At 41.8% G+C, this 24,580-nt stretch overlaps 1 protein-coding gene and 1 long non-coding RNA gene across 3 annotated transcripts in view; one reads left to right on the forward strand and one right to left on the reverse strand.

The window, feature by feature from the left end:
• The window catches only part of sspo (SCO-spondin), an 85,446-nt gene that overhangs the window by 10,654 nt on the left and 50,212 nt on the right, over positions 1 to 24,580 (forward strand). Inside the window, 32 exon segments of the mRNA XM_078097029.1 lie at positions 650 to 873; positions 1,039 to 1,141; positions 2,015 to 2,173; positions 2,254 to 2,339; positions 2,514 to 2,639; positions 3,332 to 3,488; positions 3,590 to 3,842; positions 3,932 to 4,073; positions 4,162 to 4,303; positions 4,496 to 4,668; positions 4,780 to 4,998; positions 5,092 to 5,257; positions 5,375 to 5,627; positions 7,129 to 7,330; positions 10,808 to 10,902; positions 10,989 to 11,245; positions 11,348 to 11,482; positions 12,075 to 12,277; positions 12,659 to 12,786; positions 13,214 to 13,323; positions 13,430 to 13,579; positions 15,537 to 15,630; positions 15,725 to 15,934; positions 16,584 to 16,789; positions 16,986 to 17,100; positions 17,485 to 17,606; positions 17,930 to 18,163; positions 18,285 to 18,407; positions 23,012 to 23,109; positions 23,572 to 23,803; positions 23,898 to 24,050; positions 24,349 to 24,486. Coding sequence (XP_077953155.1) covers positions 650 to 873; positions 1,039 to 1,141; positions 2,015 to 2,173; positions 2,254 to 2,339; positions 2,514 to 2,639; positions 3,332 to 3,488; positions 3,590 to 3,842; positions 3,932 to 4,073; positions 4,162 to 4,303; positions 4,496 to 4,668; positions 4,780 to 4,998; positions 5,092 to 5,257; positions 5,375 to 5,627; positions 7,129 to 7,330; positions 10,808 to 10,902; positions 10,989 to 11,245; positions 11,348 to 11,482; positions 12,075 to 12,277; positions 12,659 to 12,786; positions 13,214 to 13,323; positions 13,430 to 13,579; positions 15,537 to 15,630; positions 15,725 to 15,934; positions 16,584 to 16,789; positions 16,986 to 17,100; positions 17,485 to 17,606; positions 17,930 to 18,163; positions 18,285 to 18,407; positions 23,012 to 23,109; positions 23,572 to 23,803; positions 23,898 to 24,050; positions 24,349 to 24,486 — 5,208 coding nt within the window.
• Positions 18,844 to 22,902, reverse strand: LOC120823565 (uncharacterized). Of its 2 annotated transcripts, none has more exons than XR_013454525.1 (5): positions 22,001 to 22,902; positions 20,765 to 21,190; positions 20,443 to 20,610; positions 20,162 to 20,257; positions 18,844 to 19,739 (listed from the first exon to the last, which is right to left on the reverse strand). It is a non-coding gene; the product is annotated as an uncharacterized LOC120823565 (long non-coding RNA). The 2 variants fall into 2 exon arrangements; XR_013454526.1 differs by lacking the exon at positions 22,001 to 22,902 and adding an exon at positions 21,294 to 21,968.

A 24,580-nucleotide genomic window follows, 5' to 3' on the forward strand; every position in this document is an offset into this window, starting at 1 on the left:
TACAAATAGGAAAAAGAGGCTACAATTTGCAAGAGCTCACCAAAATTGGACAGTTGAAGACTGGAGAAATGTTGCCTGGTCTGATGAGTCTCGATTTCTGTTGGGACATTCAGATGGTAGAGTCAGAATTTGGCGTAAACAGAATGAGAACATGTATCCATCATGCCTTGTTACCACTGCGCAGGCTGGTGGTGGTGGTGTAATGGTGTGGGGGATGTTTTAGGCTCCTTAGTGCCAATTGGGCATTGTTTAAATGCCACGGCCAACCTGAGCATTGTTTCTGACCATGTCCATCACTTTATGGCCACCATGTACCCATCCTCTGATGGCTACTTCTAGCAGGATAATGCACCATGTCACAAAGCTCGAATAATTTCAAATTGGTTTCTTGAACATGACAATGAGTTCGAAAGGGGGTCAAACACAGTATTAGTATAGTGTTCCTAATAATACTTTAGGTGAGTGTAGGTGTACACAAATGCACATACACATTCCAGACCTAACTATACCATCCTATTGAGCATTCATTTGCGAAGTCCTCTGGATTTATTTATCTTTTTTGATAATCTACCGAGAAGCCTGCAGCGGCTGCTTGTATTTCATACAACAATAGCTCATGAATAACTCACACCACACCTTTCCCCTCCAGACTCCCAGTCCTCCCCTTTGGTGCGCGGCGGGCTGCTGGGGAGCGTCAGGGCACCTCAGAGCTCGGCCACATGCATGTCCTGGGGTGGAGCCCACTACCGCACTTTTGACAGGAAGCACTTCCACTTCCAGGGCAGCTGCACTTACCTGCTGGCCTCATCCACTGACGGCACCTGGGCAGTCTACATCACTACGGTCTGTGACGGGAGAGGAGACTGCAGCAAGGTGGGAAACATTTTATAAGGCGCTAAGACCTGAGACATGTTCCGAGAGGGACATAGCTGGGTGCCAGTGACAAACACCTCAGGCCTGTGGTTTGTTGGGAAAGCAGCAATGGAAATGTCCGCTTTTAACTGGTTTTCTAACGCATCTGTGGTCCTCTGCTCTCAGGCTTTGAGGATGATGTTTGGTCTCGATTTGGTTTCAATTCAACACAAGAACTTAACGCTGAACAGCCTCAGTGTTCCAAATGGAAAAGCACTCTTTGAAAATGGTAAAGTACTTTCTGCTGTTAGTTAGTCCTTGTTTCTTGTCTAATCTGACACGAGTCAGGGTTAGAATAAAAGAATACTCCTCTCTGGCTCATTTTTAAATCATGACACGTTCAAAAAACAAACAAACTGAACCAACCGAACCAAGTGTACCTAAATAAAAAGAAATAGGTCAAAACAACATTTTTAGTTTTAGAAATCAATATTTAAAATGTCGTTTTACATCATTCTGGTCGGTTTCTGTAAAACTATCAGTACAAAATATGCTGTAATATCTCACAGATAATACAGATTGCACATCTATTCAAGATTACCGTGTAAAATACAATATGTTTAAGGTATATAATAATAATCTACACTGGGGGTTTTATATGTATATGCAGTGAAGGAAGCAGTTCTCCAATTTTGTACTAAAGTAAAAGTAGTGGTACTACAGTAAAGAAAGTAAGTTAAGAAAGTAACTTACTTCGGTTTACTTCAGTACGAATACAAAAAGCTGCTGCTTTTTGTCACTGCATGTTAGCAGGTCCAAAATGACAACAAAAAAACTAAATATGTAGAATGGCCCTTTTTCCAAAACTAGTCATCATGTAAATGAAGAGACATAGTATTAGTATGGGGACATAAGTTAGGTACCTCAATTTTACAGTACTTAACTTACGTACAGTACTTAAGTACAGTAGTTGTATAAATGCAGTCTTCATAAATGTGTATTTTTAATAATTGCTGCATTTCTACAATTTCTCCATGTTTTTTTGGGTTCTTATTCAGTAACTAAGTAAGAAGCATAATAAATGTACGTATTGTGAGATGGCGCCATTAAAAACCAAATGCTGACAATGTTGATTGTCTTGTAAACGTTTAACTTCTCTCAGGAGTGAGTGTTCACTGGCTGGGGGACTTTGTGTTTGTGGAGAGCGGCCTTGGAGTAAGAGTGAAGTTTGATCTGACCAACACTGTCTACCTGACGGTGACCGCCGAGCACCTGGCAGCCACCAGGGGCCTGTGTGGAGTCTACGACAACAGCGCCGACGGTGGGGAACGCGCCAGCTAGATTCACCTGAGTCAACTCTTATATGTTTTAATGTTAACACTTACTTGTTACCTGCCGCAGACGACTTCACCACGATGGGCGGAGCTGTGTCCCAGTTCGCCGCCAGCTTCGGCAACTCGTGGAAAGTTCCAGACCAGCAAAACGAAGTACTTTAATGAGTATATCACTTTTTCTTGCACAAATAGTTTTTTACACTATTGTTTTTCTCCATGAGATACCAGTATGTGATGTCTGAGCTCTCTAAACATACGTGCACGTTGTGACATCGCTGCTGTGCTCACAATGGGCAGCGCCCTCAGTGATGGAGCCTCTTCCCTCAGGGCTGCAGCGACGCGGCCGAGCTCGGCCACAGCTGCGACGTCTCGGGAGACGAGGTCCTACAAGGGCGGGCGGAGTCAGTGTGTCGACGCCTGCTGGAAGACCCCTTCACACACTGCCACCAGCGGGTCAGACACTAATGATACCTAAACACACACTCACCATGGCCAATGTTTTATCGAGCGCCAGTGGTTCCAAAAAACTGGAGAGATCGATGCGAGACGTCTGACGGTTATGATATTATGACTGCTTTAGGCAAGACATGGAAACTGAAATTCAATTAAATTCATTTTGAAATAATAAATCACCTGTTTCCCTGAGAGGATTTCAAATTCTGTTGTATAATTTATGAATTTAAGATGACGACCTCTCTACGACTTTTACTCTCTAAATATTGGTACACTCTTTGCATTTATGTTAGCACATGGTACTGCATAATATGCACGTTTGAATATGCTGTTAATGTAATTATTTTACATTCTATTTTCCAAATCCGGGCCAAATGTTTTGATCATTGAATACCAAAATACAGATTTAAATCTGGAAAATATACGATTTTAATCTGAAAATATAACAATATAGGACTGACTCAAAACTATATTCAACCTCAAAATATTTTTCGTCCATTTATTTTTTATTTTGAATACATTGTTGTATTTTTCAATGTTCAAGACCAAAACTTTCAGGTTCACAATTGTTTTTCAAAAGATCAAATATTCCATACTCCTCAGGGTAGTCATTTTTTTCTGCATGCTACTTGACACATGTTGAACTGTTGAACAATCCACATGTGATACCTCTGTGTCTTTTTGTCTATTAGTTGGACCCAGCAGCGTATATGGACACTTGTCTCTACCTGTACTGCAGCCTCCCACCCAAGGACCGGGATTCAGCAGTGTGCGACACCCTGGCCAGCTACGCCCGAGAGTGTGCTCAGCTACATGTCATCATAGTGTGGAGGACAAACACGCTGTGTGGTAAGCCAACAGTAGAGCCCATAACACAAACACATGCAAAACCGGGGCGGTCCTTAACTCCTTACTTAACTGTTCGCTCCTTCTTTTCTTTGTACTCCCAGGTCGCGTCTGTCCCAGAGGTCAGGTGTTCTCAGACTGTGTGTCCTCCTGTTCCCCCAGCTGTGCGTCTCCCCAGCCACCCGGGCCAGCTGCAGCCATGGGCCAGTGCAGGGAGGAGTGTGTGGGTGGCTGCGAGTGTCCCCGAGACCTTTACCTCCACCAGGGCCTCTGTTTAACAAGAGACAAATGTCCATGTTTCCATCGAAGACGCACCTACCAGTCAGGGGAAAGGATACAGCAGAGATGCAACACCTGGTTAGCCAAATATACATATGTTTGTCTCTTCCTCTTTTTCTGACTATCCATCCTATTGTTTACTGTTTTTTTACCCACAATCCTTCCAGTCTGTGCAGAGGAGGCCAATGGCAGTGTACTGGAGAGAAGTGTGCAGCTCAGTGTAGCCTGATAGGGGCGCTACAGGTGACCACGTTTGACAAAAAAAGGTACTCACTGCAGGGAGGAGACTGTTCCTACACTGCTGTGGAGGTGAGATTCATCACATGTGACCACGCAAACGGCTACACACACAATCTGAGACACTTCTCCTTTGAGCTTACGTCCTGTGTGCGTCCAGGACTTCGTTGACAGGAAGCTGGTGGTGAGTGTGCGCTGCGGGCTGTGTACAGCGGGAGGAGGAGGTGGGGGAGGAGGTCTTGGTTGTCTAAGGGAGATGTCAGTCACAGCACTCCGCACCACTGTCACCATCACAGACACCGGTGGGTTAGTCTACTGTATTTTCAAATTCAATACACACAATATTTTATTTTTTATATTCATTTATTTTAATTATTTATGTTTATTCATTTTATTAATTTATCATTATTAATTCTACTTTATTCACTGGCTTGCAATTCTGTATTGTGGTGGTTTGCCACCTCCTGATTGCTTGTCGTTGTTGTTCCGCCCAGGTACGGTGATGCTGAATGGCCTGAGGGAACCACTGCCTGTCATCACGGGGGACCTGGTTGTGCGTAGGGTCTCCTCCTCATTTCTCCTCATCCAGGCTTTCGGGGCTCAGCTGCTGTGGCACTTAGATGGACCTTTGGCCCTCATCACCCTGCAGCCTGGCTTTGCAAACAAGGTGACCTCCTTTCCACCTCCTTTGTTATTACTTTTGTCCGTTTGAGTCCCTAAACCAATGCTAGCCACAAACCCTGCACTTTTGATGTTCATTTTGGTTTTCAATCATAAGGTTCGCGGCCTTTGTGGAACGCTTACCTGGAACCAGCACGATGACTTCCTTACCCCGCAAGGAGATGTGGAGAACAGTGTGTCGTTGTTTGCGAGCAAATTCACGACAGAGCATTGTGCTCCACCTAGAGGGGCTCTACCTGACCCCTGCACCACGTTCACCCAGAGGAGGCAGTATGCGGAGACAGTGTGCTCCGTCATACACAGCCCTGTCTTTCAGGTGCAGCTTCCAGGTTAAATCTCCTACTTTCTGTAGGATGAGTTAATTTTGGTCTGTTTTATTCACACATGCTTCCCGTCCGTGTTTTTTCAGGCGTGTCATGACATGGTGGAGAGGGAGCCCTTTTTCCGTCTCTGTCTTTCCGAGGTTTGTAGCTGTACTCCGCAGAGGTCCTGTCACTGCACCATCCTCACTGCCTACGGCCGACAATGCGCTCAGGAGGGTGTCACAGTACACTGGCGCAATCAAACATTCTGCGGTAAGTGGGGCAGGCAGGTTGGAGGGTTTCTTTCAGGATGTCCATTGGTTGACATTGCGGAGTCGGTAGAAACTTCTAAAGTAATCAGTAATCTTTATCGCCCATCCGTTTACCCAGCGGTCCAGTGTTCAGGAGGTCAAGTGTACCAGGAATGTGGTGGCACATGCGGTGGCTCCTGTTTCGACTCAAGGAGCTGCGATGCTGCTGGCGGGGGGACGGGTCTCAGGCTGTGTGTTCCGGGTTGCCAGTGCCCACTCGGGCTAGTGCAGGACCACCAGGGCCAGTGTGTGCCCATCAATATGTGCCCCTGTGTGGAAGGAGACAAGACATACCAGCCTGGGGCCCGGATCCAGAACAACTGTAACACCTGGTATGTGCAGTGTAGGGAGCAACTACTTGGCTGGGGTTCCACTAATGTTGTTTAGTTCAGGTGCTGTAGTCCTTGGAAGATACTCAACGTCTCAATACGTCTCTTTTGATGATGGGACGATATGTTTTAAGCAAATGTGGGATTAGGGTTTGCTAAACATGTAATTGGTACAGTCAAAAGACAAGTATGAACAAAACTTTTTTTTGGGCTTGAAATTTAAATCCTCAACAAACATTTTCTGTCTTATATTGGTTAAAAGTTATATTTAACATTGCTGTATGGATGTGGCATTGCAGCTATTACGGCCAGTAGATATTATGGCAGACCATACTGACCCAGTTGCATAGATTATATTTATATATTTTATAATGCGTTATAAAAAACGTTCTCTTTCATGTGCGCCAGTGTGCTGCTTCTATCATGTTAGTGGTGATAAAGAATCAGAGGGTGTAAGTATGTTGTCTCCATTGTCAGTGGAGCTGCAGCTATAATAAAACATTGGCCCAGTTTTAATTTATGGTTCTGGTAATTTACATTGGAATAAGATCTCCAATCCCTGATAAAGACAGGTTTAGTGAAGATAAAGTTAAGCATTAACAAATCTTTCTGTGTTTTTCTCTAAGGACGATGGGGGTCATTGTGACAGTTTTTATGTATTGTTGTTTCATTATAACAGGTATATTATCCAGGCTCCACTAGTATCTAGGTTTATGCTGCTGCTGTAAAACCATGAAAAGTCTGTACTATGTAGCTTTAAGATGAACTTTCACGTACATGATTTTGAATGTTGTTTATTGTAAGTGCTGTTCCCATAGGACAAAGTTGTTGATATTATTGTTGCCATGTTTTCTTGTTTTGGAACTGGCTTTTGTGAGACAATCCACAGGGGGTTCCTGGTGGTGCAAGAGCTCTGGTGAAATTGCTCTATGTTCCTGCTCTCTGATACAGGATAGGTTGATTTCATCACTTCTCTTCACTACATAACCACAGTGTCCATCAATTTATCGGTCATAGAGCCATCTCTTAGTGGCCGAATGACTAGACTGCTTCTGATCGTCGCTGTGTTTCTCGTTTTCATGGTGTGGAAACTGATTTGTCCCATGACCTGCATCAACTGCTGACCTGGGATCTGGTGATACTGATTGTATCAGAGAGGAAACTCTCTTGAGGCCCCAGAGATTAAGTCTTGCTGGGTCAACATCTCTGTATTGACAAAAAAAAAACCAAACTAGATTTTATATAATGATTTATTAAAGAATACATGATTAATAACAGATAGGAAAAGTCACACATCTGTCGGCATCCCTCATGGCATGTTATTTTGTAAAAGAAAGATCTCTTTTAAAATGTGACATGAATTACACATCATAAAGCGCGGTACGCCTTAGGGTAGAGTTGCTATGATTGACAGGCTATTGATTTTATTCACTTGACAATACATGGACAAAATAAAATTCCTATCAGCCAATGTCAGTTCTGATTGTAATCTCTCCATCCACAGTGTGTGTGAGCGCGGGTTGTTTAACTGCACTCAGGAGCGCTGTGAGGAGGTGACCCGGTGCCCAGGCCATCTAGTCTACTCTCCACGCTCCTGCCTCCTCACCTGCTCCAGCCTGGATCAACAGCAGGGGTCGGGTGTGGCACATGAGAGCTGCAGAGAGGCCATGTCCGGCTGCGTCTGTCCCCGGGGAACTGTGCTGCTAGTGAGTGAAAACTCAAACCTCTGTATTCTGAGTGGCTGTAGAATAAATACTGTTTTTTATAAATGGGAAATGTTGAGACCATATTTCTCACTGCGTATATTTTGACAAACACAGGTGTGATTAATATAATTAGGAAATGGCTCTGTTCAATCAGTGTTCTAGTGGGACTTAGAGAGGCACATGCACTATACCTGACCATGCAGTTGGTTAAGCTAAGATTACTTTTATGAAAAAAGAGTGACTGTGGCCCAGTTGAGAGCAGGGCCATTCTTCAATCATAGGTTCAGGGGTTTAATTCCCAGCTCTGCTAGCGGCCGTCTCAATGTTACCTTGGGCTTACATATGGCCATGTATGGTAGCTCTTGTCATTGTGTGGTCAATGGGTGACTTATGACACGTATTGTTAAAGCACTTTGAGTGGTCAGAAGACCAGAAAGCGCTTACCAAGTACAAACATTTTACAATTTTATAATTACAACCTGCATTATCATTGCTCGGGGTGGCACGGTGGCGTGGTGGTTAGCACTGTCGCCTCACAGCAAGGAGGTCCTGTGTTCGACTCCGCCCAGTGGCCTTTCTGTGTGGAGTCTGCATATTCTCCCTGTGTATGTGTGGGTTCTCTCTGGATTCTCTGGCTTCCTCCCACAGTCCAAAGACATGCTCTGGGGATCAGGTTGATTGGGGACTCTAAATTGCCTGTAGGCTTGTGAATGTGAGTGTGAATGGTCATTTGTCTCTCTTTTAGCCCTGTGATTGTCTGGCGACCAATCCAGGGTTTAGCCTGAAATTGGCTGGGATAGACTCCAGCGCCCCTGTGTGCAGGATTTGACAATGGATGGATAGCTTATCATTATTCGGGCCTCATGGGGAAAAGCAGAGAAATTGGTCATCTGAGGTTTGACATACAGAGCACTATTACCATCCATTAAGATGCTGTTCTTTCAACCTGGCTGATGCAAATCCAGGATTTATCTTACTTTCTTTATTACTCAGTTTTGGTCTCCACAGTTCCCAATTGTAAAAATAACTTTTAAATTTGTTTTAATGCTAACTGTTAAATGCTCCACTATGTTCACTAGCAACTAAGTTTGCTAACATTAGTTGCAAACTTGTCTGCTTTCCTTCACTGTGTTATTTTGTGGAGTATCAAGTTACATATCAGAGTTACATAATCAAATGTAAAATAAATAAGAAGAAGTAAAGAATACATTAGTAATCAATGTCAGTTGTAAAGATACACTATACATACATAAATGTATATCTATAAATATATATATGTAGATATATATATGTATATCTATAACTAATTATTCGCACATTTTGAAAAAATTAATCACGATTAAAAGTTTGTTTTTCTTTTAAAGACTAAACTTTACAAGTAATGAGTAATCACTTTAGAAAGCATGTTTTTTAGACAGTTTAATTTAAACCTACCTACCTAGGTGGTCCATTTGCCACTCAGCCCCTTGTGTTTGACAAGTAGAGGAATTCCTCTGCACCAATGCAAAAAGCTCTCCATCTTCAACTTCAACTATCTTACTGACGGCAGCTAGCGGTGGTTTTGTTTCTGTGGTCAACTTTGTTTACTTCCGGCACACCGGAAGAACAAATGTAAACATTTAACTCAACTCAAGTGTGGTGCGGGCACCCCTGCTGGTGCGAGCGGCCTTTAGAGGGTGCGCGAGAGGAAACATGTAATGGTGGAAAAATGTAATGATAAAAAATGTACACAAAATAGAAACATGAGTTATAAATCTACCCTTTGCAAGATTACAATTAAAAATGAATGTAGCCTGATTAAAATGATGAGACAGGACACTAAGATAAATATATTTTTAATGTGGGTCCTTTATTTCCCCCGACTGCACTCCTGGAGCACAGCCTTAATTTGTAAAATTAAGAAGGCATAATAAATACACTTCAGCTCCTCCTTTTACGTACACACGTAAGCCTAGTTTGTGCAGCTAACATCAGCTAACGGCTAACTTTTTCAGCAACATTTATAAAACATGCTGAAATTTAGCTGCTGTGTACGGTTAATTGTAAATGGAATATGATGCAATCTTCCTCTGAGCCTGTGCGTGTGTCCTCGTCCTTATGGCTCCTTTAAAGTGACGTAACTGGAGTTTATCAGGGTATTTATGTAGTTTTTTTGCTTTGCGCGATTCAGAATTAATATGACACAATGTTGCAGTTGCCCCTTCTGTTCAGTCTGTGTTCGCACAGCAACATGAAACAGCGGACTGAATATTGTAAACAAACATCACACGTGAGCAAACTGTTCTGTCATTGGTCCAATTAGCTATAAATAACCTTTTTCATTTTTAAGTGCGGGAAGTGGGGGGGTGTCGCGTCGAGCTATAGTAGTTTGAGTGAGGAAGACAACTTCCTTAAGAGTATGCTTGAAGATGAACCCAGTTGGGATGTAGAAGGGGATGCATGGCCTACAACGGAGATCTTCAACAGGGGGTCCGCGAAGATACTGCAGGGGGGGTCGCAAAATTTTTGGTTGATAAGACAAATTTGTTTTTTAATAAAAATAAAAAAATTCAACCATTTTTTTTTTTTTGTCTTCAGAATCAGAATTGTATTTATTGTCTTTAAATACACATTAACATGAATCCAACATATTGTAGCGAATGGATAAATTGATGGAGAAGATGTTATCTTTTAGTCCACAGTACACACATTCAGCTTCCCACAGCAGCTCTCAAGCTGGGCACCAGTTCCCTCACAGCACCTTTCATGCAAATACGACCGCACAGGCACCAGCCAATCAGCTCTCGTTTATGCTCACATCTAAAGAGCGCGAAGCTCAAAAATAAAAGATGGCGGACCAAACTCCGTAGAATAGGGGGTCCCTGCTCCATCTCGCCATCAATTTGGGGGTCCATGGCCTGAAATGTTAACCACTGTGTTATCTGATTTAAAATATTTTACCGCATTAAACTCGGACACATTAAGGGCATAGATTAACACGTTGATTTGCGCCAGTGCTAATATATGCATATACAGTACTAATCAAAATGTTAGGGATTACATCCCATTAAATCCGTTTCAGTACAAAAGCTTGAGGTCATGTTGTTTTGAAATCTTGAGTCTTGAGTATTGTTTTGAGGTCTAGACTGCCTGGTTAAATCAATTCAATTGCCCAGTTTATATATTTTTGTGAAAATAATAAGTAATGTGATGTAATAGGTGTAATGCAAGAGTTAAAAGAGTTATCTAATACATCTTTTGCATTGTAAGTAATAATCATAAACCTGTTCAATTTAAAAAGCGACCTTCCTAACATTGGTTACATATTAGTTTAAAATAAAAGCCTGGTGTTGTATCAGTGATATAATTAACTTAATTCTTACATTTAAAGTTATAAGGAGTACTGTACAAATGTCTTGTTATGGATCAATAAGGTAGAAACATCACAATATCTTTACTGGTGATATGGCTGAATTTGACCATGGTTATGTCTTCTAGGATGATCGCTGTGTTCTTCCAGAGGACTGCCCGTGTCACCACAATGGTCGGCTTTACTTCAGCAACGAGACCATTACCAAAGACTGCAACACATGGTACCGCATGCATGTCTCCGCATCGCATCCCCTCCCCTCCTCGCTCCGTGAAATCTCCTAAACGATGCACCATTCCTTCCCTGCAGTGTGTGTAAGGAGCGGCGCTGGCACTGCAGCCAGTCGGCCTGCACCGGTGTGTGCGTGGCGACGGGCGACCCGCATTACGTCACGTTTGACGGCCGCTGTTACTCTTTCCTGGGCGACTGCCAGTACGTGCTGGCGGAGGAGACCAACGGTTTGTTCAGCGTGATGGCAGAAAACGTGCCATGCGGCAGCACCGGGGTCACCTGCACAAAGTCAGTGACCCTCAGCCTGGGAAATACTGTCATACATCTGCTGAGAGGTACGAGGAATGGGGTCCAAAGCCCACCCTGTTTTATGAGGGTTGCCCACCCTGTTTTATGAAGCTTGCTTGAGGTAGGCTTGTCTTTGCTCTCTCCTTTAGGTAAAGCTGTGACAGTAAATGGGATGCCAGTTAGTCTACCAAAGTCCTACAGTGGCAGTGGTCTGACTTTGGAGAGAGTCGGCCTGTTTGTCTCCCTTTCCTCCCAACTAGGGGTCACTCTGCTATGGGATGGAGGTAGGACTCACACACATCAAACTTAACACAATTGAATACTTTATTTTTCAAATTTTATTATATTAATAAATTAGCTGGGGGGGGGGGGGGGGGGAGTTACACCAGAGCATGATTATATCAAAACATACATCTATACCAGGGGTGCCCAACCTTTTTTACCTCGCGGACCGTTTTCATGTTAGACAATATTTCGCGGATCTTGTGTGGCGGATAAACACGATGAAATGACCGAGGGCGTAGGTGGAGTCGCGCATTCTCCCTGGTGGACGGAACTGCCGTGCGCAGCGAGTAGTGGGCAATTATTGAAGGTATAAATGTATTCGTCTGATAAATGTCTTTAAATTGCAAGGTTTTTACAGAGATGCATGTATTTGGGTGGTTAGCATGTGCCTGGATAAAAGATACTTGGGTCGTACTGCAAAGGTTGTGTGAGAGTTTGTTACATTTAGAAAAGGTTATAGCATTTTCAAACTTAATTTATTGTTTGTTGAGACAAACAGTTCTTTGAGCATTACCGATGTCTGTCGCTGTAGATGCTGGTCAACAAACATATTAATGGTAATGCTGTTGTCTATCCAATTGTTGTACCGAGGTATGCGCGTGTACGTGCGGCTGGCGGCCCACCTGCGGGGCAGGGTCAGGGGCCTATGTGGTAACTTTGATGGGGACACAGAGAACGACTTCACTACCCGGCAGGGCATCGCGGAGTCAACCGCCGAGCTGTTTGGTAACTCCTGGAAGGTCAGCCCCTCCTGCCCTGACGTGGCAGACCAGGACCTCCGGGACCCTTGTGCTGTGAGTTCAATACACACACACACACGCACACACACACACACACACACACACACACAGGGACTCTTGCAGAAACATTGAACGTACTTGAGAAATACCAGTAAGTACAGGACATCAGTGTAATATCAGTGTTTATGTTCTGGGATTGATGCCAATGGTAATTTAATGGTAATAAATAATGGTAATACATTTAATTGTACCCGTATACAGATAGCTTAAAAGGTATTATGAGAGACTATGAGCTGCTATGTGACCTGTACTCTCTTGAATGTCCAAGACAAATCTCTTACGGGAGACAGTAAAAGGTTAATATAATGACAACAAATAACATGTTTCTCATACGCACAAATGTAAAAGTTAAAGCTCCTTCTTTGTCTTGCTCAGATTAACACCCACAGGGTGCCCTGGGCCAGGAAAAGGTGTGCAGTCCTGACTCAGGAGCTCTTTTCTCAGTGCCACCCCGAGGTGCCCTTCCAGCAGTACTACGACTGGTGTGTCTACGATGCTTGTGGGTGAGTGGCGGCACTGAGCAACTTGAAATTATCTTCTCGAATCAAATCTACTATGAACAATACGTATTCATTTTTCTCGATTGCTTAGTTTTTTTCAATTGCTAACAAGCATTGTTCAATACTGAAACCACACTCAAAACTCATTCACATTCAGCAATGGTTTTGTTATTTTATCACGGTAGGAAAAAATGATACCATTAAAAATAAATACTGTATAGGTTTTGAAACATGCATTGTTAGATGTCAAGCTTGGATTGCTCTTTTATTTACAAAAACAAATAGGAATCTGCCTTCAATCAGTAGTGTGTATTTCTCCGTGCATGTGGCTTATTCGTAGGCGTGTTGATACACAAACACAACACAACTCGGGAAAAGAAAGGATACCATGTTCCTGTTGTTTGTCATGTCATTGTTTTGTGTGTTCTAGCTGTGACTCAGGTGGGGACTGTGAGTGTCTCTGCACAGCCATTGCTGCCTATGCCGAAGAGTGTAACCACAGAGGGGTCTACATCCGCTGGAGGTCCCAAGAACTCTGTCGTATGTCAAAGACCCTCGATGCACCGTTCACGCTTATCCACTCTGATCTTCTGACCTGGTCCTGCCTTTCTCTTTTTAATTCTCTCTGTTTCCCCCCTTCTTTCAGCTATGCAGTGTGATAACGGGCTGGTGTACGACCCCTGTGGTCCAGCTTGCTCTCACTCATGTCCCAGTGTTCAGCCGAGTCCACACTCCCAGTGTGGCGCTCTCTCCTGCGTGGAGGGCTGCTTTTGCCCAGCCGGCACCGTCCGGCACGGTAAAAATTTTTACAATTACAACCGTATTTGTGCTAATCATAGCTGCACTGCGTCCAACTTAATCACTTCTGTAAAACATGTACCACTAGTGACAGTGTCAAATAACACAATAACAGACCAACAAATAATGTCCTGAAACATAACAGTTGTGTTCAGCATCAGTCCACAGTTCAAAAGCACTCTGTTTTTCCTTGTGTGAGGATGAACAGAAATTCAACCCAGTTCTTATCTACAGTCTTGATGGAATTTTTACTCATGCAGTTTGTTTGAGGACCTTCAACTTAGTGGAGAGGTTGTTCCCATTCAAACTTTCTGAGGAAACTCAAAAGTGTATCGCAGGTCCTTGGGATAGATCAAGTTCAAACTGTAGATCAGGCCTAACAGGGCTGTGCAGCCGTTTGCCACATCTCTCCGGTCTTGCAGCACTGTACCTCCTCCAACGAGGATGCCGACATCCTCAGGTGCATCTGTTGCCTCGTGTCCTTCATGTTCCACAACATAGATCTCCATTCCAGGAAAATCGGCATCCTCAAAATGGCAGAAAGCAACAGTATTAAACAAACATCTGTATTATGAATGGATATTTTCAAGTATCTTTAGAGAATATGAGTGGTAGTTGTGTTTTTCTTGTGAAGAAATCTGAAAACTGTAAAGATACACAAGGAATCTAAATAATCCTATTAGGATAAACTTGGCTTGTGCCACAGAACTCAATCGTACCATGGTGTGTAGAAACAACTTCAAAAACTAATAATTGAAGCATATACAGGAGCTTCATATTTACTTTTAATTACAGGAACTATTGTTAACTTGAACGGTGTCTTAGAAATTCTACACTCATTACCATATTTTGGTAGCGAAGAAAGAATATTTATTTATGTGTATATTTATATATAGACATGTATATATTTAGAAAGAAATCAAATATAGAGGGGAGACAAAAATAGTTTACCCTATTCTTTTTTGTTAGTGGTTGTGTTAACAGTATCAACAGTGTCATAACTTACCGTGTACTTCTTAACAAGTTTGTCGGGCTCTTCATTTAAGTAGAAGCATAATGCTTTTAGTACTGCTTTACTTCAATGCTTGGATTCTGCTTGGACCAAAATCAACTTTTGTAAAATAATCAATGCTTTTAGATTTACATTTTTAACATTAGAGTGACATAAACTGAGGAATAGATATAGATGAATTAAATATAATTTAAAATTGTGTTATATGTTCATGGGTTCATGCTTTTATAGTAGTAGTAGTATTTGATTATGTTTAGAGTTACAATCTGAAGGGTCAGCTTTAAAGTGAGAAACACACACCTGATCAATGGCTGCCATGATCTGCTGATACTGTGTCCTGCTGTCCTTCCTTCTTTTCGAAAGTCTTCAGTTAGCTGGAGAAATGATCCAGGTGAAACCAGGTGGATTGTGGTATTGCGGATGAACTCTGCATTTAGCTGCAACAGAATCTTACATGAAACTAAAAATGAGCTCATCTGGCTATTTAATAATTCAAGTAATAACAGTTATGCAAGTCTTACACTCAAAACAGTAGCACAAAGGCACACCCGAGACTGCAAAAACATCTGTTGTAGATGAAACTTTCCTCGGTGCACAGGATTTCATTTTTCCTCAACACGGCTCTCCTTAACCTCAGCGAGATGTGAAGGAGACAGCCCACTCGCATATAAGGTATTCAGAGGAAAGCAGAGATCTAGAGCTGGACATAAGAAATCAAATGATCAATGAAGCTGTTGCATTGCTCCTCTGTATATCCTACTATATGGACCCTGTCTGTTTTGGACACATCATATACCTTGAGTTCATCCTACTCTTTTACAAACTCTTTACAAATTGTAAAATATCCAAACATGATAGCCCAAGAAGAAAAACTTTAATCTTGTGCCACCTTCAGTATAAACTTGTAAATATAATAATATTTAAAATTGTATCTGCTCTACAGGGGACAGCTGTGTAGTTATCATCCAGTGTCCATGTGAGTGGGAGGGCTCCATGTTTCCACCTGGAACAGTCATCACTCAACACTGCCAAAACTGGTCGGTAAAACCGAAATGCTTACGAAAGCATATCTCACGTTTTTCCACTCAGAAAATCAAAATATAAAATATTTTGTGTCACTTTTGTTTTCAGTTCTTGTGAGGTTGGCGTGTGGCAGTGCAAGGGTGTGGCCTGCCCTCCCGCGCCCCCTCCCTGTCTAGATTCAGAGTATACCTGTGCTGGGGGGCGCTGCATCCCCACCCAGTGGGTGTGTGACAACGAGGAAGATTGTGGCGATGGTTCGGATGAGATCTGCCCGTCCACCTGCCCCCCAGACAACTTTCAATGTACCAGCACGCCGAGGTGAATCCAAAATCTCTTATAAGCATGCACAGTTTATATGTGTGAAAACTAGGACGATAACAGATTCAAGCGCTGACATCAAGCCTTCATCGGTCAGTACTAGTATACAGAACATTGTTAGAATCGCTTTCAATCAAATGGAATATTCTCATGGTCACCAGAGGATGAATCGTAGAGACATGCCCGGCCACTGTACTTTTTATCTTGTGCCACCAACATTTTGTTGAGTTTATTTCAGTATGCCTGTAAGAATACTGATTGAAATCACTCAACTATGTGCTTAGAATATTACAATGATATGCTAAATGTTGAAATCATTTTATGTCACCTCAAATGCAATATGTAATTTGCCAACATGGGTATAGCTAGCACGTAATGCAGCAGTTTGTTGATGGTTGGTTTGAAATATTCCAGAAAGCACAACGGTGCATAATCTGTAATGTTACAGATACGTTCCTAAAGGCCTCACCCAGACGTAATGAACAAAGTTTAGACTTTAACTCAATTCAATACACGCAAGCTACACTCGAGATTTCTATTTGATAATCATCCAACGACACATTAACCTCAGAATAAGTTTTGTTTCACTCTTTGCTACGACTAAGCAGATACAGAAGTGAATAAAGTCAATTGACACCACCCCTTACAGTGGACCATGTCTGAACCTGGCTCTGCGTTGTGACGGACACCCAGACTGTTCTGACCAATCAGATGAGGAGTTCTGCGGCCCTACCACCCCCACACCCCTGTGCCCGCCCGGGGAATTTCAGTGTGCCAATGGAAAGTGTCTGCCAGCCAGCCGAGTGTGTGACGGGCGTCTGGACTGTGGCTTTGCTGACGGTTCTGACGAGCAGGGTAATCAATAAACAATATGCAATTCTTCATACAAACTACACAAGTCACATCAACACTTTATCAAGAAGGAGGCTTTATCTAAAGAATATTATTATGTTGAGAAAGATGGTGTTTCTTGTAGACATCTACTGTCTTGTTTTTACTGTGCTGTAATTTATGATAGTGACTTTGATGAACTGTGCTTTCCTGGCTCCAGACTGCAGTGTGGTCTGTGATGAGGGGGAATTCCTGTGTTCTGGAGGACGTTGCATTCTGTACCTCCACCGCTGCGACGGACACGATGACTGCGGAGACCTCAGTGACGAGAGAGGGTGTGTATTCAGCCACCTATTTGCTATTTGGGATTGCCGGTGCTGAAATAGACTGGCCTTTTGCAAAAAATGCAATGTTTCAAATCTCGCCCGTCCTCAGAAATATCCACCTGACATCAGCTCGAAGCTGCAAATATCCCAGCCTTGCAATAGTACTTTGTTGTATTTTATAATTTTTCTAATCTTTATTTTACTAGGTGAAGTCCACCAAATCAATATATCCTACAAAGTTGATAAAGTTATGTTGAATAATTAGAATAATTTGCAAATATTCTTCAGCCATACAGATTGTGCTTTCTTTTTGTTTTGTTTTCTGAGCAGCATTTGTCCACTTACTAATAGATTGCACCACACAATGTCATCATATCTTTTTTCTGCTTATAGGTGTGTGTGTGCAGCTGGGGAGTTTCAGTGCCCTGGGGATCAGTGTGTCCCTGTAGACACAGTATGTGATGGACACAGAGACTGCCCCTCTGGAACAGACGAAGCTATCTGTCCTAGTAGAGGTAATTCTACTAATGCAGTGTTATTTGATAGCCATAAGTGCAACACATTTTTTTGCGTGGGTTGGAATCCTTTTTGTGTGTTGCAGTGACCTGCGCTCCCGACCAGTTTGCCTGTAGTGATGGAACATGTGTGGCCACTACTAAAGTGTGTGATGGAACGTTGGACTGTGGAGGCGGAGAAGATGAGAACAGAACCAACTGCTACATAACCCCGTCACCCTCCCCCGTCTCCTGGACTACTCCCACTTCAGGTACTCATTTGATCATACAAGATATTGGTTTTGAGAAATCTGTGTTCCTCTTACACACTTGTGTTTCTCCAGCCTGTAGGTCCTATGAGTTAAGCTGTGCCACTGGTGGCCAGTGTGTGCCTCAGGCCTGGCGCTGTGATGGGGAAACAGACTGTATGGACGGTAGCGACGAGCAGCGGTGCACGGCCCCCTGTGGCCCTGGCCTGGTGCCCTGTCTCAGCGGGGATCAGTGTGTAGACTACCAGCAGCTCTGTGATGGGATCCTACACTGCAGGGATGCCTCAGACGAAAGCATCGACAACTGTGGTGAGCCGTTGCAAATACAAATGGGATTATTATGGTATTTGAGCCTTAAGAAAAAAAACAAGCGTCTATGTCATCCAAGCCACAGAAAAAACCTTTGGCAGTAAATCTGTCCCCATGCTAGGTTCTATTCGGATACCGCCATGCCCAGGCAGCTTCCTGTGCGACAACCGCACCTGTGTGAACATGTCGCAAGTGTGCAACGGCGTTCAGGACTGTCCACAGGGTGAAGATGAGTTTGTGTGTGGTGAGTTCTCATGAGATAAGAAGAAACGATAGATGAGATGAGATGGAGCAACAAAATATACATTATTGTGTTTGAAGGACCTCCTGATAGGAAAAAAAGGGAAAGAAGGATGGATGGAACACTGTAAACCCGAATAAGTTACCAGAACTCAAAAAAATTGAGGCAATCGATTGCCTCAATTTTTTTGAGTTGATCAACTTAAAAGTCAACATTTTCCAGAACTTAAAAGGTTGGATTACTTGATACTTGTACCTTTTGATAACAGTTTAATTAAAGTGTTCCATTTAGCTCAACTCAAATATTTGCAGTTAATATGACTTAGTTTTCTGTTAAGGCAACTCAATTATTTTCAGTTATTATTACTTAAAATGTCTAGTTTTCAAACTAATACGAATAAGTTCACAGAACTTAAAAAAATAAGTACACAACCACACCATTTCATGTTAACCAAACTCAATTTTTATTAGTTTGTGTTGTCATTGTTTTAAGTACACATTAGTCAAAAATGTTGCATGTGTTTACTTAAAAACCTGTCACTCGAAACTTAATATTTTTGAGGCAATCGATTGCCTCAAATACATTGAGTTCCACAAACTCATGAACACTTGCTATTGAACCGTATTTTCTTACCCACTCCCTTTTAGCACACAGCGGTATTAAAATGAAATAGAAAAATAAATCAACATTTATAAAATCAACAGAGACATATGCACTGGTCTGTTCAATATAAAGAGCTCAAATAAATTGTAATCAAAGTAATCAGAACAAATAAATACCAATGAAATTATTTTTCGTTACAGCTAAAAAAGAAAACTGTGCTTTTGGCTAATTCCTGAGTAATGCCGTGGTCACACCAAACATGACGCAAATTATTTGCGCGACAAGATTACATGCAAAATGCATGCATAAGGCAACAGGGCAGCAATTTGGATGAAATTACAAAAACTCTATAGAACATTTCCCCTTAAACTTTGAACTAGCCTTTTATAAAGCTTTCCCTGCAGCCTTCTTTCAGATGAGTTTCTGCATCAAGTCATTCTTGAGGTTCTGCAACTTGGGTGACAGTTTACCACTTTCTAGACCAAGTAGAATTTTTTCAGTGAATTCAAGAGTGTTGGTCAGTGCTTTGGGGTAGCTGAGGTGTAGTGCATAGATCAGTCCAAAGATTACCAGGAAGGCATCGCCATGTCAGGGGACGCTGACCATGGCATCACTTTCAATGATGACAGAGATTCTCACAGGGTTGTAGTGAACTGGACTTGTGTCATGGTCACTGATGACAGTAAGGAGGCCCACTGCAACACCGTCAAGCTCTGGCTCATCAGACTAGTCCTGAATGAATGAAAAAGAGATACTAATCACAAACTAACACATGGAACAGAACAGATTACATATAATGTATCTTCCTTTAACCAAGTCCCATTGACGACCTATACCCCTTTTACAAGGGAGATCTTGGTCTTATTTCAAGAGGTGAAAAGCATAAGATCCATATTCTGCACACACAAATCTGCCAAATTACCAGAGAATCTAAGTGGTGTAAGAGACTGAAACCAAGTTAAAAGGACATTTACAGGAACAGGTTTTACTGAACATCTTATCACTTGCCAATACAGTTCCTTTGTAGTGAAGAGAAAGAAAACAGATCATACACAAACTGTACTAAACAAAGAAGTCCTAAAAGATAATAGTATTTTTGATAAACTATTTACATAATACACAGTATGATTTGTTAGTGACTTAAGGAGACTCACTGTGCAGGTTCTGAAAAATCCAGAAGCATCCTCGCACAGATACACAGGAAGGGCGTGGAGAACAGTAGTGCGCTTGGTGTGGATGTCATGGATTTCCTATTCAGATAAAAACAGAATTGTACCTACTGATTTTAAACAGTCCAAACAAAACGCATGTCCACAAATAACCTATTCACATTATTAATGCAATCAAACAAATGGCAAACACAAAGTGGACTAATTGCAAAATACACAAAACTCATTAGTCATAGAACCTATGAAGTGTGTAATAATTTATTTACCTGTTCATTGTGGATTTTTAAAATTTCAAATAGAGCCTCTGCTGTCTTCCCAGTTTTTGATGCCTTCTGTCTGAATAAGGTCATCAGTCGAGGAAGATGGCGGTCAAGCTCAGCATAGAATGTGTTGGAGAGGTTCTGATTCGTAATCCGCTGGAACTCTGCATACAACTACATTGAAATAACAGTAGGATGAGAATACAGCAACACTTATACAAAAACTGTAACATTTGAAGACTCTAGCACACATTCATAAAGCAGAAAATAGGGGCCAAATGAGTTAGAATCACAATAATTTTCACTTAAGAGAGCTGATCCATATTACCTCATTCTCTATTTTGAGAGCAGGCCAGAGCTTCATGAGCTCGTTCACTGGTGGGCAGGACATCACTATAGTCTGTCGGCGTAGGGGAAATGTGGTCTCCATCATCTTTCTAATCAGGGGCAGGCTCTCCTCAGTCTTCGTGACTTCTTCAACAATTGTCTGCCTCAACTGCTCAAGGATTGAAGGATCCTTTCCTTGGGGAAAGTTGGGTAGGAAGTTGACTTCGGCTCGCTTGGGTCTTTTAATGTTGGAATGTGAAGATTCATTTTCAGGATTACTTCTACTTCTTTTTCCAGCATTAACAGTGACCTCCTGACATCCAGCCGTCTCATCTTGTTGCAGCCTATAGTGTCTAAATAACTGTATTCTGGAGGTGAAAGAAGCTGCGCACAACTTACACTTCCAGATCATTTTGGAACCAGCAACCTAAAAGGCAAAGAAAAGAAATGACAAAGTTCAGACCACCATCTAAAAATTTAAAAACGGAATTATACTTAATATAATAACAAGTTAGTTACTAGTAGCTTACCAAAACATGATCAATGACTACAGCTAACACTGCCTTAAAATGACATGTTTTCAATTAGTTTTATACAACGTTTATAGATGGAAAGTTCCAGCTTTACACAAAAATGAATGAACAGAATGACTTGCAAAAAATTAATAGAAATGCCACAGAACTGCGAGTCACGACAAGCTTGATGCAGAAACACGTGGCGCTGCTCCTGGACCAGCCGAGAAGCACGGGAGGCCGTTTTTTTTTAACTAGCTAGCTAGATTGTTTGACTGAAAAGCGGTTTCAAGCATGCACCGTTAACTTATGTTAGCTAGCGTAGGTTCGTTAGCCGCCCTTCTCAGTTGAACAAGCTAGCTAGCTAGTGGAATACTATCCCCGTCCTCCTCGGCTGGTCCGAGATGCACAGTCAAGTAACGTCAGTTAGCGTAGTATGTTCGTTAGCCAGAGTGCGTTAGCACGTACGTTAGCGCACACGTTTGCGAGTTCAAACCAGCAACCGCTGAAGTAGAGACACACACAGGCAGAGAAGACTAAGTCCCAGTGAATGGAGCAGAAGTAACTAACGTTAGTAATGTCACTCGTACGACAAAGTCTGGAAAATTATTTAAATTAAATTGTTTTACGTTTGAGGATTGGCAACTGGCTGATTGTAACATAATTTAACTTCACACATTACATATATCAACTTATATATATAAAACACCTATGATTTCACTCACCTTGAAAACAGTCTGAGCCGATGATGCTACCGAACCCTGGTCCGAAAAGGCTCAAGGACGGAAAGGAAGTCAACTTCGCCCGCCAACCCCATAATGCACTTTGATAACGGTCGCGACTACTTCCTTAATCAATTTGACTTAAAATACACTACTAGCGTGTTAATTCAATTGAATTAATTTTCAGATTAGCGTTTTATTTGTCGTAGATATGTTACTAACTAGTAATGTTGTGTTATCATGACAACTTGAATACTTTGTTATACTGACAGAATAATATCCTAAAATAACAAACAAGTAAAAGCACATTTTACAGCGTGCTCACTGCTCAGAATTTAAAACGAGCTTAACTAGAGAGAACATGGACTAGTGTAGGAAGTCAGTTTGAGCTTTAAAATGATCCCTGCAAGCAAAATGAATATATAGGCTACATTAAACTGATGACAATAAAAATGAATACATTTTGTCTTCCATTAATGTCTAATGCATTTCAGACCATTTGCCCCAATCAAATTGTTACTGTTTTAATAAGCTATGATTGAAATGTATTTTTTAATGATCGATGTTACTTATTTTGTGAAGCACTTTGTGAGATTTGATTGTATTTTAGCATGTGCTATATAAATTAGGTTTTTTTTTTAATCATCCCTATTTGAAAAAATAGAAATAACAGGACTTTATCATTCTTAGTATGACATTTCTTAATTCTATTAAGTTGTACTTAAGTTATATTTTTAAGTTTTTGTTAAATAGTTCCATTAAATCAAAAAGTATTAGTTAAAATTACTCAAAAAAGAAGAACATGTTACACCAACATGACATAATTAAGTTAGTAGAACTTTTTCAAAAATTTGAGTATACACTACTTAATCTATTTAATTACTTTGGACGTTCGGGTTTACAGTGAAGGAAAGTTAAAGGCAGTGGGCATCCTAGTTTCTTATATTCACAGTTGATGGATTTTGTGATCGTTTGGTTTGTTTAATGATACTTTTGAAATCTTGCTCTGTCCAGATAAAACCGTCTCACCAGAACTCCCTGGCAGTAGGAACACCACTCTCATCTGCCCTGAATTTACCTGTACGGACGGATCCTGTGTCCCCTTTAATATGGTACGCTTCAGACTGATATACTGTACATCCATATAGTATATACGGGTACATTTGCCACCAGCAATACAGGCAGGGATTTATTTAAGTGGTGGAGGGTAATTGAATACCAAAAAGAATTATAAAATTATCTTTTGCACCAAGGACGATGTAGCTAAGAAATCTTTTGCTTGCACTTTTTAAATCTTTGATGTAGACAGAGTTTTCTTTGAAAAGTTTGTAGAAATCTTACATATCGATATTATCCAAGTTCCTTTTTTATTAAATCGAAATAGTTACTAATCGTGAATCTGATTGATTGTGTTGATATGGTTTGATTAGCAATCACCTTGGTTATCCATCATAAGCATGGATCATATGAAATATTAAGGAATTCTATATAATTCATAGAAATATATTTATTAATTATTATTTCATTTTTAAAATTCACGAAAGCAGCCCATCACTTACATTCCCGTTACCTAGGTGTGTAATGGTGTGGTAGACTGCCCAAACTCCTCACAATCACCACTTGGAGGCCCCACTGATGAGCAGGGCTGTAGAACCTGGAGCTCCTGGGGTCTGTGGACCCCCTGCAGCACCTCCTGTGGTACAGGCTCCAGGAGCCGGCAGAGAACCTGTCCCGCAGGAGATCCGCTGAGTCACTGTATGGGACAGGAATCCCAGAGGCAGCAGTGCTTCAACACCACCTGTCCTGGTAAGAATGGGGACATGAAATAAAATAGGTTTGAGAAGAGTTTTAAATAAAAAAATGTTCCGTATTTGTTTCTAAAATGTGATGCTCTCTCCAGTGGATGGTCAGTGGCTGCCGTGGGTGAGCTGGGCCAACTGCTCCAGCGGTTGCGGTGGCGTGCAGGTCCGACACAGAGGCTGCATCCCCCCCCTCTACGGGGGCCGAGACTGTTTCCAGCTCCCCGGGCCGTCCAACCTGCCTACAGAGATCAGTAAGGTTCTAATTGTTACAATACAATACTTGTGGAGGAAAGATGTGTTCACCCCAAAAGCACAAAAAGTTGCAACCTGCTGTTGATTGTTTTCACAAGAAATGTTTTGTTGTTCACAGCTACAACTACACACATATGTATCCAAATGCATTATAAATGAAGCTCCTCTTAAAGGTTGTTGTAGTCTTGCACTTCTTTCAAAATGAGAAGAAAAGAAATGAAAAACAGGTTGATTGCGCTAAAAGGTCGCAAATGAAAATTGGAATGCTCAGAGAGTTCTTAAAATATCCCTCTCTAGAGCCCTGTCCTGATGATGGATGTGCCAACACCACCTGTCCCACTGGGCTGGTGAGACACAGCTGTGCTCCCTGCCCAGTGTCTTGTGCCCACATCAGCAGTGGGACGAGCTGTGATGCAAAGGCCCCCTGCTACTCAGGTCAGTCAACAGGAAAGGAAATTGTAATACATTGTTGATTCTTATCCTTTTAAAACAGCTAAATTGTTTTTCTCATAATCAAGTTGTATCTGAT

The sequence above is a fragment of the Gasterosteus aculeatus genome, chromosome 21 (assembly GCF_964276395.1).
Source record: "Gasterosteus aculeatus chromosome 21, fGasAcu3.hap1.1, whole genome shotgun sequence".
Lineage (NCBI taxonomy): Eukaryota > Metazoa > Chordata > Actinopteri > Perciformes > Gasterosteidae > Gasterosteus > Gasterosteus aculeatus.